The 18,941-nt window shown below is 45.6% G+C and overlaps 2 protein-coding genes across 5 annotated transcripts; both read left to right on the top strand.

Annotated features, from left to right (window-relative positions):
- The first annotated feature begins 2,154 nt into the window (after window positions 1-2,154).
- Window positions 2,155-7,634, top strand: zgc:66448 (uncharacterized protein LOC327401 homolog). 3 transcript variants are annotated; one of them, XM_056444812.1, is made up of 3 exons: window positions 2,155-2,632; window positions 2,888-5,355; window positions 5,471-5,569. In XM_056444812.1, the coding sequence occupies exons 1-3, from the start codon at window positions 2,233-2,235 to the stop codon at window positions 5,492-5,494; spliced, it is 2,892 nt and encodes a 963-aa protein (XP_056300787.1). In that variant the 5' UTR covers window positions 2,155-2,232; the 3' UTR covers window positions 5,495-5,569. The 3 variants fall into 3 exon arrangements, with proteins under 3 accessions (XP_056300787.1, XP_056300786.1, XP_056300785.1); XM_056444811.1 differs by having other exon boundaries at window positions 2,162-2,623; window positions 2,888-7,634; XM_056444810.1 differs by having other exon boundaries at window positions 2,162-2,632; window positions 2,888-7,634.
- A 785-nt stretch (window positions 7,635-8,419) lies between these two features.
- Window positions 8,420-18,291, top strand: si:ch211-261d7.6 (zinc finger protein 91). Of its 2 annotated transcripts, XM_056444499.1 has the most exons (3): window positions 8,420-8,760; window positions 10,568-12,127; window positions 16,691-18,291. In XM_056444499.1, the coding sequence occupies exons 1-3, from the start codon at window positions 8,652-8,654 to the stop codon at window positions 17,860-17,862; spliced, it is 2,841 nt and encodes a 946-aa protein (XP_056300474.1). In that variant the 5' UTR covers window positions 8,420-8,651; the 3' UTR covers window positions 17,863-18,291. The 2 variants fall into 2 exon arrangements, with proteins under 2 accessions (XP_056300474.1, XP_056300473.1); XM_056444498.1 differs by lacking the exon at window positions 16,691-18,291 and having other exon boundaries at window positions 10,568-16,408.
- The last annotated feature ends 650 nt before the right edge of the window (window positions 18,292-18,941 follow it).

The following is an 18,941-nucleotide window of genomic DNA, read 5'->3' as shown; positions in this document are numbered from 1 at the left end:
CCACCGCAGCTGTTACATGCCATCCAGCAGAGGAGCCTCGATGCTTGGCCGTCCTTCCCAGACTAGCCCCAGACTTTCACACACCGGGCAAAAGCAAAGCTCCAGACCAAAGCCCAGTTTTCCATGCTTCCCTGACTCCGATACAGGTAAATTGAATAACTGACTGTTTTTAGTTTTTGTTGATTCAATATATGCAACTAATATATACATCTGTCCACTTACAATATTTTTGGCAGGTGTGGGAGTGGAAGGATCCGAGAGGGACGGTTTAGAGAAAGATGAGGACAATCCTGAGCAAGACAGAGAGATGAGAGAATCTGAAGGCGAACCAGGAGAGAACAGCATGGAAGATAAATTGGTATTAGGACTGGGTCTCGGCATCGGACCGCCACCTCCATCAGAACGATGGCTGCCTCCTTCCCCCCTCTACAGTGCTCCTTTCCTCAATGGCAGCCCCCAGCCCAGTAGCCCTCAGCCTTCACTTGGAGCCCACCAGGGTCCTCTTGAAGCCCCTCCGCGCAGCTCTTGGCTTGAAGATGAGCTACGAGGGTTAGGGGAAGCAGCCATTCAGCTGGGCAACAGGGTAGAAAAGAGTCTGCGGGAATTCGGGGATGGTTTCAGGCAGGACATGAGAACACTTGTCGCTTCACAAGAGGCATTGGCATCCAGTCTACAACAAAACAATGTTCTCTTACAAAGGCTGTTGGGAGTGCTTGAGGCCCAGCAACAACCACAGCAACATCGTGTCCAACAAGCATACCAATTGCAAACCTCTCAAGAGCACTTACAGCCACAACCAGCTCAGCAGCAGCAGCAGCTGCAACAGACAGAACCACTGCAGCCGCAGCAGCAACAACAGGGGATTGAAGCGCCACTGCAAACACAACTAGAACATCAGCAGCAGCAGCAGCCACATGTAGGACAACAACAGAACCAAACACAAGTACAGCAGCTGCCACAAGTCACCCAGCATTCAAATAATCAGTCAGCCGCGGCGGTGCTTCCTGCACCTTCGCCCCCTGATGTACCTGCAACCTGTCCCTCCGAACCACCCAGCAACACAAATGGAAGTGTGCAGAGGCCACGGCGAGGCCGGGCTGTCGATCACAGGCGCAGAAGACGACGCTGAGGAGAAAGCACTTAGAAACTCAAAGTGTACATACAAATGTGACAAGAAACTTCTACTGACAGTATTTCTGTAAAAAATGATATTTGGAGTTTTACTTCTCGCCTCAAACGAGAACACTTTAGTTTGTCTTCAGAGAGGACGGAAGCGGATACAGAAATTAGACATAATAGAGTGGCCTTAACATTAGCTTGGTTCCTCAGACAAATGCTAAAATACTTTCTGCCTTGTGGAGCGACAACTTCACTCATGGGACCTTTAATACCCCGACAACAACATACTGTAGGTGCTGATGTTTAACACCATGCCACTGTACATGCCATACAGGCAAACTGCTCATGATGCTCTTACTAGTCCAGGACTGGCCGAATTCCCCTGAATAACTAACGACATTGTCATAAAGTACTCATTATCTGCAGTTGTTACCATATATGGTAGTTATACAGCTATTGTACTTACCTGCTAATGTATGCTTGTGCTTTTTAACAATTTCATGAAAAGGTCTTTGTCTGCTTTGGTTGAACAATAAAATTAGACTGTTCCGTTTATTGTGTTTTAAGACAACCGTGTTAAATTTTAAAGTCTTGCCAATTTTTTAAAATGAAAAAGTTAAAAAACCTTCTGGCTTAAACTTTCGTCAGCATCAGTTTAATTCATGTGTTTATGAAATGTATAAGCATACTTGAGTATGTAGGGGCTATTTATTCCAATATTGCATGCAGTATGATGAATGTTTTTGTAGATAGTTGCAAAGAAACAGCGTATGGCCATCATCTACGTAGTTTTGCACAATCTATATTTCGTAGATAGCGTTCCGATGAAATGTAACTAAACTTTAATAAAAGTCAGACATGGACTGCAAATAAATTAATCCGATCACTTGTGGATTTGTCACATAATATGAATGCAATGTTGATGGTTATGTTTTAGGTTGTGAAGCGTCTGGTGTGTACAAAGGGAAATGTATAATTAAGGCTTCGGATTATACTTTCAGACTTGAACCACAGCTCGTAAGTAAAGGTTGTCTTATTTTGAAAGTGTGGACCGGAAACATTCCTCGTCAGGCTGGCTGAGCTCGGCTAACATGATCCTTGTGAGTTCCGGGCATGGGGGTGCATGGGGGAAACATGGCCGCCGTAGACCCGTCGGAGTCTCCAAAAAGACAGAAATCCCTGCCGGAGGAGGTGAACACATCTGGGGAGAAGGCCGGCGCGGTGGAGTCGAGATGCGGCTTAAATCAGAAAGATGAACCGAGGCACAATAAGCCCGCGGAGAGCCCCGCCGATGAGCAGCGAGCGGGGGACGACGGCTCGTGTGTTGCCAGCCATTCGGGGGTTCGTGTCGAGTCCAGTGCTGGAGTCGGACAAAAGACATGCAATTCACCAGAGGACTTAACATCGGCTGAAAAAATGGCCGAGGCTCGTGGCGGCGAGCGACGGGCTTTCGACTGGTCCGAAACCGAAGACCGGGAGGCGAAAACGCGCGCGGAGGGAAACGGTACGTGCGGTACGCGAACGTTGTACATGTTTATTTACTGTTAGCTTGGGCTAACCCGAGCTGCAGCCATCACTACCGGTACAGGAGTTAACTCTGCTAAATGTAATGACCATAACAACAACGAGCACCCCGGGGTTCATACTTGAAGAGGGTCAGCGGTGCGCGTCGGGTGCGGTTTAGCTAGATGCACGACAGATGGGTGGCACATTGTTATGATCTGTTCGCTAAGTTGTTTTTGTCATGTGTGCTTTCCCGCCCCTCCAGACCCCAGCAGCGCCACAGAGAGTGCTGGAGGGATGCAGCGGGACGCACGCGTTGACGATAACGTTACGGCTGATGCGGAGCGGATCAAGGAGAAGGAGACATCGCATCCCGAGGAGGAGGAGATGAAGAAGGAGGAGGAGGAGGAGAAGAAGAGCGCAGAGACGGGACCGGTCGAGGAGTTGGCGGGAGATGTGGGCGCCGTAGAGGAGGTGGCAGGAAACGAGGCAGACCGAGGAGAGGACGCGAACTCTACAGCGAAGCCCAAAAAGTGCCGTTTAGTGTGCAAGGAGTGCGGGAAGAGGTTCACCCGCCGAGAGACGTTCAACCTCCACCGTCACTTACACGAGGACGAGCTCACGCCCCTCACCTGTAAAGAATGCGGCCTGACCTTTCAGCACCGCAGCAGCCTCATCAAACACAGGAATGAACATAAAGAGAAGGAGGAAGTCATCGTTCCTCCGAAGAAGGCGACGCAAACCAAGACGGAGGGACGTTTTCAATGTGCAGAGTGCGAGGTGATCTTCTCCATGGTGGACAAGCTGAGGGACCACAGCTGCTGCAACGTCGTGGAGAAGCCGTACCACTGCCCCCTGTGCCGCCAAGAGTTCCAGTTCAAGGTGTCCGTCACGAAGCACATGATGCTCCACTCCCAGGACAGCATCTTCACGTGCCGGGAGTGTGGTCAGACGTTCCCAAACAGCATGTCCCTGCGCTACCACCAGCGATGTCACGCCGCCCTGAAACCCTACGAATGCCCGAAGTGCGGCCTAGTTTTCAAACATTACTCCGTCATGGAAGACCACCGGCGCAAGCACACCGACCACATGCGCTCTCACCTGTGCAACATCTGTGGCAAGACCTTCAAGTACAGCAGCCTCCTCCATCAGCATCAGTACCTGCACACCGGCCAGAAGCCCTTCCGCTGCCCTGAATGTGGCAGACGGTTTGCCTTTGCCCAGAACATGAAGGCGCACTGCCGCCAGCACAGACTGCTCAAAAACAAGCGCTCCGCTCAGCAGCCGTGCCAACCAGCCCCGACGTCGGCACAAGAGGCAGTTCGAGGGCCGGGAAAAGAGAACGCGCACCAGAGCGATGACCCGAAACAGACTTTCGACTGCCCCCTTTGCCCCGAGACCGACTTTGTGCCAGCTAACCTGAGAGCCCACATGCTTGTTCACGAGGCGGAGCATGAGACGCTGGAGAGGACCCACAAACCTCCAAAGGAGGATAACAAGATGTGGGAAAAAGGACACACTTGTCCCCACTGCCCGTCTGTCTATTATGACGAATCTAGTTTAGATATGCATCTGTCGAGCGTCCACAATTCTGTCGCACAGCCCTTAGAAAAGACGGCAAAACCGTCTAAAAATCTATTAACTCCGTTAAGCAGCGATAATGTGCAGGGCAAGTGGAGAAGCGATGGCATCAGTCTCAAATCGTACAAGTGCTCCGAGTGTGGAAAGACCTTCCGCCACCGTTCCGTGTTGGAGCTGCACATGCGCATACATTCCAAGGACAGGCCGTACCAGTGCAAAGTGTGCGGCAAGGGCTTTAGATTCAGCAGCTACTTGCAGCAACACGGCATCATCCACACGGGCCAGAAGCCGTACAAATGTCCCGACTGTGGGAAGGACTTTGCCTTCCTGCAGAACATGAAAACGCACCAAAAGCTGCACCAGGAGAAACCGTTCCGCTGCACCAGCTGCCGCAAAGGCTACAGCGACGAGACGCAACTCCAGCAGCACATGTTGTCGCACAGCGGCGACAAACCGCACAAGTGTGAGCTGTGTGACAAGAGCTTCGGATTGGCCTATCTGCTCCGGGACCACATGAACACGCACACGGGAGACCGGCCCCATCGGTGCGAGGAGTGCGACAAGAGCTTCTCTTGGTTCAGCAGCCTGCTCGTGCACCAGAAGACCCACGCTCGCAAGCCCCCGGGTTTCCCTCCGTTTAATTATCTCCCGCCGGCTGCTCGGATGCGAGGCCGAGGCAGCCGGGTGAGGAGAGGGGGGAGGCTCACGTGGGGCTGGTCCAGACCATTGGGAAGCTCCGGAATGGTCAGCCCGCAGCAGCCTCCGTGTCCAGTTTCTCCACTGAGAGGTGCCGAGTTGCACAGGCTGGCGGGCCGGCCACAGCCTCCCGTGCTCGCACCGCGCACGGACTCCCAAGGCCGGCGGCAGAAGGAGCTACCCCGTCAGCCGAAGCAGTGGAAAGTGGACGGCGGCGAGGTGATGCTCGCCTCATCGTCGGAGCAGCAGCAGCGCGTAGCTCCGCAGCAGACGCCGTTTGACAGCCCGCCACAGCCCGGCCTGCAGAGGGGTCCGGGCAGCGCAGATAGCCCTTTGATAACTCAGTCTGGCCCCACATCTGCTCAGAGTTCCGAGTCATTGCTCATGAAAGAGACTGCAGCTGCGTTTGTCAGCTCCCTCAAGACGGCCGCGCCAAACAAATCCGGCACGACAACAGTGAGTGAGATGCAGCAGCGCCGGCCTGTTTCTTTGGCTAACGCGCACACATCCACAGCGCTCGCCTCCACCAGCTCTTTGCAACATGATTTTTCTGTTCCTTTGTCCTACATAGACGGGGGAGCTCTGTGGAGCATAAGACCGTCTCTTCTAGCAAGTTCACAGGGCTCTCCAAACAAGGTTGGTCAAGCACTTCAGCTGCAGAGATGGGTGGGTGCCCCAGTGGCGATTCAAAAGGCGCCATCCACGCCTCCTAAAAAAGTGGAAACGGGAGGGAGGGACATTAGTAATCCTCAAGTAATGCCGCCGACTGTTAGCCAGCCAGAGAAGCCGGGCTGTGAGCAGCAGACGCAGCGGGTTTCAGGCTCAGCAGGCGTGTCCACCGCAGCTCAGATGGACCAAAGCAGTGCGACGCCAATTTCAACCCCCGTCTCCCACGGGGTAGGAATTCCAAAGACTACAAACCCTGAGAAATTGGCAAATGCTCAAGATGTTCAGCTGCAGCTAAAGCAGGCGTCGACTGCCAGGCCCAGTGGACAGAGTCCCACAACGACACAGAAGGTTCCCGTCTCCATTCAGTACGAGCCTCGCCGTTTCGGCCCTGGGTTGGGAACGCCAGTATGGGGCTTCCAAAGTAACCAACCGCTGCAACTCCAACCAGGGAACGGACTGGCGCTGCAGCAACAGCCAATAGTCACGGGCACGCAAATCATCATAAATCAGCATTTCACACCTCCACTTGCTCCGCTCCCGCCTCTTGCCGTGCCCGGCCCACATCCTCTTCAATCTGTCACACTTTCAAGACCCCCACCGTCGACTATATTCTTCACACCACGGGCGGTAGTGAGCGAAAGGCCAAACCTGACGCAGACCCTGCCCCTACCTCAGCCTGCCCCCCGGACAGAACCTCACAAACTCGGACCCCGTTTGCCTTTGGTCCCAGAACGGCTTCTCCAGTGCATGATATGTGGCTGTTCTCTTCCCCGGGAGGTCGATCTACAAATGCATTATTTGCAACATGCACAAGGAAAGATTTGACATTTCCACCCTGACAACAAGACTGTGTTTTTATTTTGTATACGTTTTACTGAATGGAACCTAATTTATTTGCCCCTCAATTGTGCAGTTTGACCAGTTGAGTGAAGTGGGTATTCGAATAAAACAAATTAAGTAATATGTATTTGATCTAAACACTTTAATCACATTTAAGGTTCAGCACCAAATTCGATTTCACAGGTTTGTAATAAAGGGTGTATACACACGCCATTCAATTAGTTTCCCACCCTTTTTAAATGCAGATAAGTTATCCAAATATCTGGTTTAAGCAACTTCTGAGGGGTGTAGATTTATGGGGTTCTGTGGTCTATATTGCATTTATTGCAAATGGCATTTAGATTTGCATAATATTAGTACTTTTATAGTTATGTTCATATGTCCTGAAGCATTTTAGCTGTTTCTTCCTGTACAGTATGTTGTGTGCCTTTTATGAGTACAGTCTGCATGTCTTGATATTCTAGGCCTAGTTTGTGCTTGAGGTCGACTCAATGTGACCTCACTCCCAAACCCCAGAGCAACTCTTTTCTAAGATACCTTAAAGACATGTACGTTTTTTCTTTTGAGGAGGAGAGGATGGGGTGGTAGTGTTCGCCTATTACATGTCAGGACATCCTGACTACGGACACCACGGCCCTGTGCAAACTGTGATAGTTATGTGTTACATAAAGGTCATTTTACAGTAAGAGTTCTCTGTAAATTGAACTGTGATTATTGTTAACGGAGAAAGTGTCATTGCAAAATGATTTATCACACTGTTATCAAATAGTGCATTTTGTATTAAATTAGTCATTAATATTTATCATATTGACAAGACAAACTGATGACATAAAATATAGATATTTTGCTCCAATCGGTCCTGTGAAATTCAACTAATTACTGGAAATATGTCATGACTGATGAGCTTTAAAATAAGATTTAAAACAGATTCTGGGTGGCAGTACTTGGCACCTACTGTAAACTGAGTGTCATGTAATGTGTATCTCTTTCCAGAATGACTATTTCAGATTGGAATGTACCCATATTTATAAAGCTAAGTCCCCCTTTTGCAGTACAATGCAATGTATTTTTTTGTGAATACTGAATGCTTTGATTTTATAACTGCATATTTAGCTGAATACAGAATCCCATCTCCTCTGTTATGACAATGGACATTTGAGTAGCTTTGATGGCCCAATAATTGACTGAAAATCATTTCAACTGTAAAATAAACACTTTTGTACAAAAACAAACCGTCCCTGTGTGTCTTAACTTTCAGCGTCTTAAGTATAAATATGTGAACTTCTACCTCTATCCATTGTTTTAGCATGGAAAGAAATATAAATTTCCCCATAATATCTACTGATTGGATTAAATACAATTTGCCTTAAATTACAATGTTGTTATGAACAGTACTTGTTAGGGAAGTCTAGTTCAGGGTTAAGCTTTACAATTTTAACTTTGTATAAAAGAGCACTCAACAAAGAAAAGGATTCAATTCTGGTTTGTAAAGTTTTTATAAATGCTAAATGTTTTCCCTTTATATATTTGGTTTATGAAGACAATGGACATAATTTAGGATGTGACATGAAGTGTGTCAAGTCCTGTGAAACGTTTTTGGTAATTTAGATTTTTTTTGGTGGAAAACTGGAGATAGCACTCAACATGATTGATGAAGGGAAATTGTGGTTAATTCCACATTTTCTCCTTGACATTTTTCCTGCCTGGAGGAAGAATACAAATGCTATGCACAGTCACTTTCATTAATCTGGTAAATTGGGACTGGACTCCCTCATCCCAAATGGTACTTATTCATAACATCCTTCCATAATCCTCATAGCAATACATATGTCATTCAGTAAGTGTACTTCTTCACTCGAGTGGAAAACTAATGGCCCTTTTTATGAGAAACAGATTAAAACACAATGTTATTTAACTGCTGCAGGCCACCGTCTTTCTTGAAGGAAACAAACAGAAGAAGAAGAATCCACTTCCGCCGACAAATGCACGCGCAGCAACACAGCGCCGCGCGCGTACTTGTGCGCGTGTGTAACATCTAGCTAGCTGCGTTTATCATAAAACCCATTGCTAAAAACATTAAGATATGCGGCCTTGTAATGTGGAAACGGACTAGATTAGCATACTCTCTTCTCTCCGCCTTGTTCAGCTGAGTTACTGCTCACGAGACAAACTCCGTTTCACCCTGGCGTGGTGACGCTCATGAGCGCGAGCGAGCTAGCGTCACCGGACAGAGACAATCCAAGATGGACGGAGCTGCTGCCTCGGCGAGCCAAGAGGACGGAGCTGGAGACAAACCCCGCGATGGAGACACGGGAAACAACGCGTCTCCGCCGGCCGAGGACACCGCTGATCGTACGTATCCAGTCGTGTCACTTAACCGAGATACACGTCGATGTCGTCCACCATGAACTAGTATGTAGCAGGCGTGGTGACCAACGACCAGTTCACGGCAGACACACGCAAAGGGAAATGCATCACGATGACAATTGTTATAACATTGCGGAAACTTGCATTGTTATCTTCCTCTGGCCTCGTGGCTATGTCATGTTAATGGAGCTGAGTCCTGTATGTTGCATTAACCGGGCAACAGCATGCTCACACCTACAATATATGCATTTCAACATAACATAATATATGCATTACATGGAGTATTTATGTAGTAAAATAATATGCCACTTAATACAACATATACCATAGTTATCATGTGGCCAGGACAGGTTGAGGAGCTAGAGAAGCACGGCATTGTGGTGCTTTATTATACATGATTTAGTAGCATCTGGCTGCACATAGTTAGGTCATCGAGGGTATGCTTTAACTTACATGTATGAGGATGCAGGTTAAATCTAAGGCTCTCCACTTTCACCGATTCTTAAAATGTAAGTGTAGGGTTAGCTTCATATAATTACAGCTTTTCTGATCCAGACTGACATTGACTGGCAGAAACAAACTCTTGATTTGGTATTAATGTGGGTTTTATTGTATTGAGGCAGTTCCTGTGTAATAACATGCCCTTTAGATCACACAATGCATGGTTCAATACCATAACCATTGATGGTGTTTAACAAAGACCCCTTTTTTATTCCAAATACTGAACAATAGTAACTGTAGTATTTGCCTGTTCTTTGTAAGACATTGACATGGTTGTATACTTTCTGGCAGGCCAACATGACCTAAATAATCTCATTTGAAGTTTTGATTTGAGTAAGCATGGGTCAAAAAGACACCCTGAGTTTTGATTTGGGTATACTGTTAACCGTCATTCTTATAACAACTCACTGGGTATCGTGCATGTGGACAATCCACAGATGTGAAATGAATAAATCATGGTATTGTGATTGTTGCAAACTATCATTCTAAACAACAATAGGAGGACAGAGTTGTTTTTATGGCAATGCTAAAACAAAAAGGTGTGTGTGTGTGTGTGTGTGTGTGTGTGTGTGTGTGTGTGTGTGTGTGTGTGTGTGTGTGTGTGTGTGTGTGTGTGTGTGTGTGTGTGTGTGTGTGTGTGTGTGTGTGTGTGTGTGTGTGTGTGTCACTCCGGTTACACACGGCTCTTGTCGTACACATGATACTCAAATAAACGAGAAATCGAAAAAAGCCAACAGAGTAGAACACAAACTAGTCATTGCCATTGAACATGAGCATAAATAGGTCTGTAATCAGATGTTTTTGATCTGAGAAGTCATTTATTTAAGTAATGCTGGTGTATGCTATTTGATTGTGAAAGTAGCATCAAGTTTGGAGTTAAGAAAATCAATGTTTTTCTTTAACAGCTCTCTGGTAAAGCACCACATTGTATATTTCATTGTGGTGCTTTGGTAACATTTGTCTATTTAAGAATCCAACACGTTCTGGAGCGGGCAATCCTTTGAAATAACCGAGTAATTCTACTTCACATTTAGCTATAGTGCTTTATTTATTATCCCCTCTGTAATGGTGTAATAGTGAGTATTTTTATGGATATTGTTATATCCAGAACAACATTTTGATGATATCATTTGCAAAGTTTCCGTTTGATTATATTGTTAACGATAATCACCTGTGTAAAATAAAGAGATGATTTTCACCTGTGTTTTTGTGATTTTTATTTTTTTCTGTCTTTCGTTCTCTGGAAACAGGAGTGGCGTTGACCTCCTATTTTGCCCTTTTCTATTTTTAGGGATTTTCTACTGTCGTGTTTGTGGAGAGGACTTCAGGGAGGAGGCGGCATACTTGGAGCATCAACATCAGCACCCACAAGAAAGCATGTATTTAGACAACAAATTGGATGGTTTACATGATGTGGAAAAGGACAATGAAAGCATTAACGTCTGCACTCTGTGTTCACTATCATTTTTTGAACCAAGTGAACTATTATCGCATATGGAGAAGAGCCATGGTCAACCCTCTCAAAAGGAGCCTAGTGTTCAAATACAATCTGGGGTTACAAAGCATCACACCTATGAATGTTTAGACTGTGGAAAATGTTACGGTGTGTTTGGACACTTCCTCAACCATCAGCGCTCGCACAAACAAGCTTCAAAATCCGTTTTTCATGACCTTGAACATTTGAAAAAGAAGTCGTTCCAGTGCGAATCCTGTGGGCGGAATTATTCTCGCGCTTCAGCTCTTGACGCACACCGCCGCTGTCATGAGGAAAAGTTAGTTAAGTCACGCAACAAAAGTTCGAGCGACACATTACACACGCAGGAGTCCATGGTCGAAGCCAAGCCCAGTGAAAACCAGACTGTTGATACTCCTGAAAAGACTTTTACGTGTTCATGCGGCAAAGCTTTTACTGCTTTGTTGCGTCTTAAAACACATCAGCGATTTAGCCGCAACAGTCAATGCTCTCCGGAGGAAAAGATGGACAAACCAAAGAAAAGCTCCAATGATTTTTACTGTATTGAGTGTAAAAAGTCTTTCAATAGCCATATTGCCCTCATGAACCACAAGCGATGGCATGCCAATCACTCAAACGATTCTGTAAAGAAGTTCCAATGCGAGGAATGCGGCAAAGTATTTATGACGCAAACGTTCTACGAAAGGCATCAGCGCCTGGTGCACAGTGATGAGACCGCGGCAAAGTCCTTTCTTCAGCAAGTGTGTCAGCTCCAGAAGAAGGCGTTTGAATGTAAAGATTGTGGGCTGAAGTTTTCCAGGGCCTCGGCCCTTCACTCCCACCAGCTCCATCACACCGATGTTTTCAGAGAAACGGAGAAGGAGGCTCCGATGCACACCTCTCTGCTGCCTCAACCGGATACGGCGGAGACCGCAAGAAAAGAGGCCGAGCGGGACCTGGTGGAATCGGAGAAGGTGCTTTCGATCAGCGTGGCCGAAGAAGCGGCACATGTATCTGAGACTGATGAAGACATGGAGGGTTATGAACCTGGCGACTTCAACGTACAGGTGATCAGCGCAAGTGAATCGGAGGATGAGCCCGTCCAAGACCTGAACCCTGATCTGGAGCTGCTGTGCGAATCGGATCAGGAAGTAAGAGATGACGCTGGCGTCTCCACCAGTCACCTCGTCTCAAAGACGGAGATGGATTTGAAAATTGTGGAAATTGACTTTGAGCAAACCGACGAGCCGTGTGCACCGGTAGCGAGCGAAGCCGAGAATAAGACGACAGGGGAGAGATTTGATTGCCCAGAGTGTTGCCGTTGGTTTTCTAGCGCTTCATCGCTGCGGGTTCACAGAATGTGCCACGGCGTTCGTAAAAGAAAACAGCAGACCCAAGGTCAGTCGGTGGCAGTTCACACATGCGACACATGTGGCCACGAGGCCAATAGCTATGCAGCACATTGCAGCCACATCCAACAACACGAGACTCAAAATACAACTGGTGGTGGTGGTGATGATAATGCGGCAGAGGGAATAGCGAAGAAAAAGATGCTATGTGTCGAGTGCGGTAAATGCTTCACACGGTTGTCTGCGTTAGTCTCTCATCTGCTGCATCATCCCAAAAGAAAACCCTTCCAATGCCCAGATTGCATGATGTCTTATTTGCATGCAGCTAGCTTGTTTAAACACATGAGAAACTGCTCCGCACAAAAAAAGGAGAATATTTCTGTCAAAGAATACAATCCAAAGAAAACCCTTCTCGGCCCCAAGATTTACCACTGTGAACGCTGTGAGAAGGGGTTTTGGTCTCTTGGAGCCTTCTCCGCCCACAAGCAAAGTCAGACTCAGTGTACAGATTTGAGGCTCAGAAAGGCCGGCTCTTTGCACTCTGTCAATGGACGCCAGCGTGTCAAGGTCGCATGTCCGGTGTGTGGTAGGAAGTTCCGTCACAAGGGCATTATGGCGTTGCACATGCGAAAACATGAAAACGGAAATCACAAATGTGAACTCTGCAGCAGGTCGTTTCGTCTTTTCTCCAGCCTCCTGAGGCACCAGGTTGTGCATAGCGACCAGTTGCTCCCGCCGCCCATTAAGTCTTTCCAGCATCAGGTCGAGCAGTTGAAAAAGAACACGTACAGCTGTCCTGACTGCGGGAAGCTGTTTTCGCGGGCCAAAGCGCGGCAGTTTCACATGAAAAGCCACGGGTACGAGACCGGGCACTCGCCGTCGTCGCCCAGATCTGCCGTCGCGCTGGAGGATCTGCAGTGTGCAACATGCCTCGCACATTTCAACAAGAAGACCTCTTTGCGGGCTCATCAAAAGCGTTGCGTTAAAAGAGTTATTTGCAAGACGGAGCCCTCAGAAAATAACGATACTCTAACTTTGCACACGGATAACGTGGCTGTCGCACAGGAAAGCTCGACGCAAATACCAGGACACACTGAAGTACGGAATGAAATGGTCAACGGGGAGCGAAAGAAAGAAATTCAAACGCATGAAGGCAATTTAAAAAACTCAAGTGCAACCAATTTGAAGTACAAATGCAAAAAGTGTGACAGAAGCTTTTCAGTAGTTGGCGCATTAAATTTTCATGAAAGAATTCACGCGAAGGGTTACAAGTCTGTCGCGAAAGCCAAACTGTCTCTGTCCTCAATGCTTAAGAAACCTGAAGGGGAAGAGCCGAGCAAAGGTCTTTTTCACTGCTCCGATTGTGGGCGTCGATTTCTGTCCAACTCGTCCCTCGGTTCCCACAAACGATGGCACACAGACGAGAAACGTTCACGGGCCTTGCTAAAAGATGATTTGATATTGGCTGGCCACAAGGCAGAGGACGGACCTTTTTATTGCCACAAATGTTGGAAACCGTTTTTTAACCGCCGTGTTCTCCAACGTCACCAGGCGTTTACCCCTCTGTGTCGAACCAAAACTGTAACGCACGACGAATCAACCCAAAGCGTTGAGAGCGAGTGTAACAAAACATTTGAGCAAGGGTCACTTCTTGATGCCCGTTCTGAAAACGAGCATCGTAACACTGCAGATCTCCAAGCCCCGAAACGGGTGGGTGTCAACTCGAATGGGAGTGGGTCCACGTCGTCGACGGTGAAGCCCAAAGCCCACTATTGTCCCCTCTGCTCTATGACCTTTGCTCAAGCAAGACGTCTGCGTGCCCACCAATGGCAGGCTCATTCGAAGAGAATCCAAGGTAAAAATAAGGCTCTCTTGAGGATTAAAACGGAGCCCGTTACCGCAAGCAGTGAGCTTACACAGAGGAAAGGCAACAGGGCAGCGGGGGTGAAAGGTACCCCTGCTGGCAGAGGAAAGAAGAAAATCCGATCAGACCCCCCATTTGTGAAGTTCATCTCCTGCCTTGACTGTGGGAAGCTGTGCCGTTCTCTGGGCGTCCTCCTGGACCACAAGAGAGCGTGCCTGGACAAAAAGCACGAGACTAAACGGGAGTTCCAAAATCCCGAAACCATGGCTGAGGTTTCCCAACCTCTGAGCCGCCTGTCTGAGCATACGGCCAAATGCCTCTTCAAGTGCGATAACTGTGGGAAAGCTTTCCAAACCGAGGAACAACTGGGAGCCCATAAGACCAAGGCAAAGAGCCGGCCGTATTGCTGCGCCCTGTGCTGCAGCGGCTTCTGGACTGAGAATCAGCTGCAGGAACACCTCGCCTGGCACGACGAGGTCCGCTGTCGTCTCCCCAACGAGGTCCGCTTACGGCTCAGCGCTGCGATGACCGCGGGGCCTCTCAAGCCCAGCGTCCCCTCTGCGGTCACCAGTAGGACGTCCGCTCCATCCTCCACACCGAGCTCAGACAGCCAGTCGCAAAGTAGCCATAAGTGCCAACACTGTGGCAAAGCCTTTCTTTCCCCCTCTGCGTTACAGAAACACGAACGTCAGCACTGTAACAACGACTTGTACCATTGCTCCATTTGCCCCAGGACCTTCGGCGACATTCAGGACCTGATCGATCATCACCAGGAGTGTGTCGGCGATTACAAAAGGCCGAGCGATGCCCCTGCCACTCCTCAGGGGAGACCAATGAATGGCCTTACTTGCATTGAATGTGGAACTACTTTTTGTCAAGAAAGCGATTTGCACCAGCACTACATTGAACATGCCTGTGGAGTATAAGTGACTCTACAACCTGGGGGGGAAAACTGAAGTGAAGACACTGTAGATTGTTGTTGTTTTTGTTTTTTTTAGTTGGTGGCGGTTCTTTTGGAGGTTGCAAAACTCCATTACTATGTTAAGCTATAACATTCCTCGTTAGAAATTTGTTTCGGCGAAGTAGAATCATTCTTTCATATTCTATTTCTTGATTATTTGAGATTCTTTATATATATATATGTGTATGTATATATATACATACACATATATATACATTTGTATGTGTAAAAAAAAAAACAGGCAAAAATTTTTTAACACAACAGGGCTGTTAATTTAGGTTAATTAGATTTCCCAGGCTTTCCTTTACACTGAATTAGTATGTGTACAAATGTTTAAGAATAACCTTTTTTATATTTTAATAATGTCCCAATTATAGTTTTAATTTGTTCCTGTTCTAAATAGACCTATCATGAATGAATCTCTTTCGGGATTAATGGTTTAATTCTGGCAGTTTATATCTAAATATATCAACGCAATATTTGGTCAGATTAATGCATGTATGTGTTTGTCCTTCAAAGGAAAAGCAGATCTGACACACCACATATTTCAAAGTTTATGAAGACATTGAACAATTCTGCACAACTAATACTAATTTAGTTTGTTCTATTTTAAAAGCCTGAGGTTCAGCAGAGAGAAGATACAATTCAACAATGTGCACTGCTTTTGTGAATTGGTATTCAAAAAAGTAATTACAGCATTAACTACCATGAAAACAAATTTAACACCAACATGTTTTATTTTAGATATAATTCATTTAGCATTGATTGATGTATAAGCTCCTATGTTCTTTCCTTTTCAGTGTTATATTTCTAAGTTGTGGAAAAACTATTCATTACTTTAACTAAAACAGAGCTTTTGTTTATGTTGGATTGTTTACTTTTTTACTTCTGGGTGGGTAAAGGTATTTGTATGTATAATAGTTACTTTGCTATATTTTATGAAAATCTGTTTTTCCCCGAGATGACTACGAAATGCTCTAAAAAGTTAAATAAATTCATTAGTTTCTGCGTGAATAACTGGGTTATGTGATTCATTTAAACTATTTAGTCAATCTGCATGTTTTTCATGAGTCTGGTTTGTTGTTGACAACTTTTGGAACTCACTTCTGACTAATAAGTACTGGTTTTGTCTTAGTTTATGAACTTGTCTTATTTAGTTTATTTGAGAGAAGGGAAAGTACAAATTAATAAATGTACATGTTCCAGAATAATCCCAAAGGGTTTACAAAAAGCTTCTTAAAATAGTAACAAAAATAGCGAGTATAAATTGATTCATCAGAATTGCTTTTAAAGATATAGCTATTGATTAGAAAGTTGTCTTAACACCAACCTGGCATGAAATACTTAGAAAATGGTTTAATGGAGAAGTTTTTGTTCTGTGCACTTTTGCAATGTTTTTAAAATGTTGTCATTCTTTAGATTTATTCTGTCTATTTTTTAAAAATGTAAATACAAAAAGATTTTCTAAATTTGTCTGCTGATCATAAATCATAATTTTGACACTCCAGGCCTCATCGATAGTTATTTAATCTGCATGCCCCCCCACCCATCTGTTAACAGAGTAGAACCCCAACTCAGTCCTGTAAGTTTGACCTCCTAAAATGAATATTGGTAACTTTACCAGTAACAACCAGACTATTTCTGAACCGCATGAACATCATAGAAAAAAAGATGCATCCTTGTTTATGTTCTACACTGCATAATAACTTGACATTGAAATTGCTATGCTTGAAATCACTATCATTACTTGGAGAATGTCTAATTTGGTAATTTTTCTAATTTTCTAGTCGACCAGTGCAGCATTACATGCCAGGATTGTGGACTGAAGTTTATAAACTGGGACGTCTTCCAGACTCACCTGCACCAGCATGCCCTGGAAGACGAGGAAGAGGAGGCGGTGGCGCGGTTGGGAGACGTCATGAGTCCTGCAGCTGAACTGGATTCTAGGAAAGTAGGCGATGGGGCAAACACAGGTGGCGATGCAGATGGGTGTGACCTGAGCAGGTTGTTGCAGACACACCCCTCAGGCTTCACACACGGTGCTGACGGAGCCACAGGCTCAGCGCCGACGCAATGCAATTTGCATGTCTGCTCCATCTGTGGGAAAGTTTATAAATACTTTGTTTCATTCAGAAAACACCTACGGCTGCATGAAATATCGTTGCCAAAAGCTCCAGAGTCCAGCGATCAGAATCTGGTTAAATATCAGTGTCCAGAGTGTGAGATGCCATGTATCAATCAAACACGGCTACTTGAGCACCTGAGAGTCCACAGGTCCTTTGAATTAAAACCTCCCAGGTGCGGCAAGTGTAACAAAGACTTTTCTTTGAAGTCGTGGCTGGCACATGTCGATCTTCATAAACAAAACCCATCCTGGTGTTCAAGTTGTGCCACAGGCTTTGAAGATGAACAGCTGCTCGATGAACACGTGCAGCATCACAATCAGATGGAATATAAATGCGATATTTGCCTCAAGAGCTTTGGCAAATCTGAACAGCTCAGGACCCACCACAACTTCCACACCGGAGTAAAACCTTTCCAGTGCACATATTGCAGGAAGAGCTTTTCCCATCCCAGAAGTCTATATTCACATCGGAAAAAGCATCTCGGGGTTCACGTTGGGTCCAGCGGGTTCAAGATCTCCGCAAATATTGCAGAGGAGCAAGCGATTGAAATGAGACTTCTCGAGGAGCAAGAAATGGACACGAGCCCGGGAGTGTTGGACTGCGTGGAGCCCGTGCATCACGGCAAGATTTCAAAACCACCCGAGTTGGCTGGATCTGTTCACTCCGAAACCGAATGGCCACAAACGGTGAAGGAAGAAAATGTGCAGAGCGAGCACAAGGATTGGGAATGGGAGTGTGTTGAATGTGATATGGGCTTTGATGAAATGGCAGAGTTGCATTTGCATTATATAAAACATGCGACGGGTGAGCTTCCAATGCCAGAATATGATTGAGGGTTGAAGGCTCACGGAAGCATTTATTTTTCTTATACTGATGCATTTTGTTAACCTTAGCCTTTATTTAGTATTTTACGTTTCCTACTGTTCAATAAATTTGATGAGGGCGAAGAAACAAACGAAACACAACAATTTTTGCGGATTAATTGGTGTAAACATTTCTTTATATCTAGTGTGCTTAGAATTCTACTTGGAACTTTCCCCCACTGTTGCACTACATTCATTATAAAATCCCTGCTGAGATTTATAATGAGTACCTAAAAACAGACTAACAGCAGTTCATGCCTGATGCTCTGAGATCAAACTCCAGGTTTTAATGTATTTTTTTGATTTAGAAACGTCATCAACTAGGTGATGAGGAACATTGTCATGAAGGGAAAGAAACTGTAAAACCTCGACTTGTATAAGCAAATAAAAATGAATGCATTAAAATTTGTGTTCGTGTTTGTCTTCCTGTGAATGGTGGGAAATTGTGTTTCCCCAAAGTGGACTCTTAACACCATTAGTTTTTACACTGAATTGAAATATGTTGAATAAAAATGAGGGTCTGGACTGGAATATTTTGAGCAAATCGTCTAAAAGCAAAATGCTCTCGAGCGTCGTATTGTTCCATTTGTTACCAAAGTAAATATATCATAGTATTTAATGATGTTTTAAAGTTATTCTTGAAAGCATTATACAAGACACTTACAAAAAGTGGTAACAATTAATTTAAACAGACAATTGTGCATGTTATGAAACTAATGAGTGGTTCAAGCATGTTTTAAGGTATAACATATATATATCTTATCATAATGACCTTATGCATGGTTTATTAGTTTGCCATACTGAGACATTTCTAATTATAATGTAGCTTCTACAATACTAAATGCAGAGGATGTGATATGAATACTGTGTATATCTGTGTAATAAACATGGCACATATCTATAAAGATTCAAACAAATATAAGCATTACAACTAGTGTCTCAAGGACTCATGGAACAGGCTCACGGAACAGGCGGATGGAACAGATTCATGGAACAGAATCATGGAACAGAATCATGGAACAGGCTCAAAGCTCAGCAGAGCACATGAG

The sequence above is a fragment of the Pseudoliparis swirei genome, chromosome 22 (assembly GCF_029220125.1).
Source record: "Pseudoliparis swirei isolate HS2019 ecotype Mariana Trench chromosome 22, NWPU_hadal_v1, whole genome shotgun sequence".
Taxonomy (NCBI): domain Eukaryota; kingdom Metazoa; phylum Chordata; class Actinopteri; order Perciformes; family Liparidae; genus Pseudoliparis; species Pseudoliparis swirei.
Note: the sequence above shows the minus strand (reverse complement) of the source record. Positions and strands in the feature narration are given on the sequence as shown.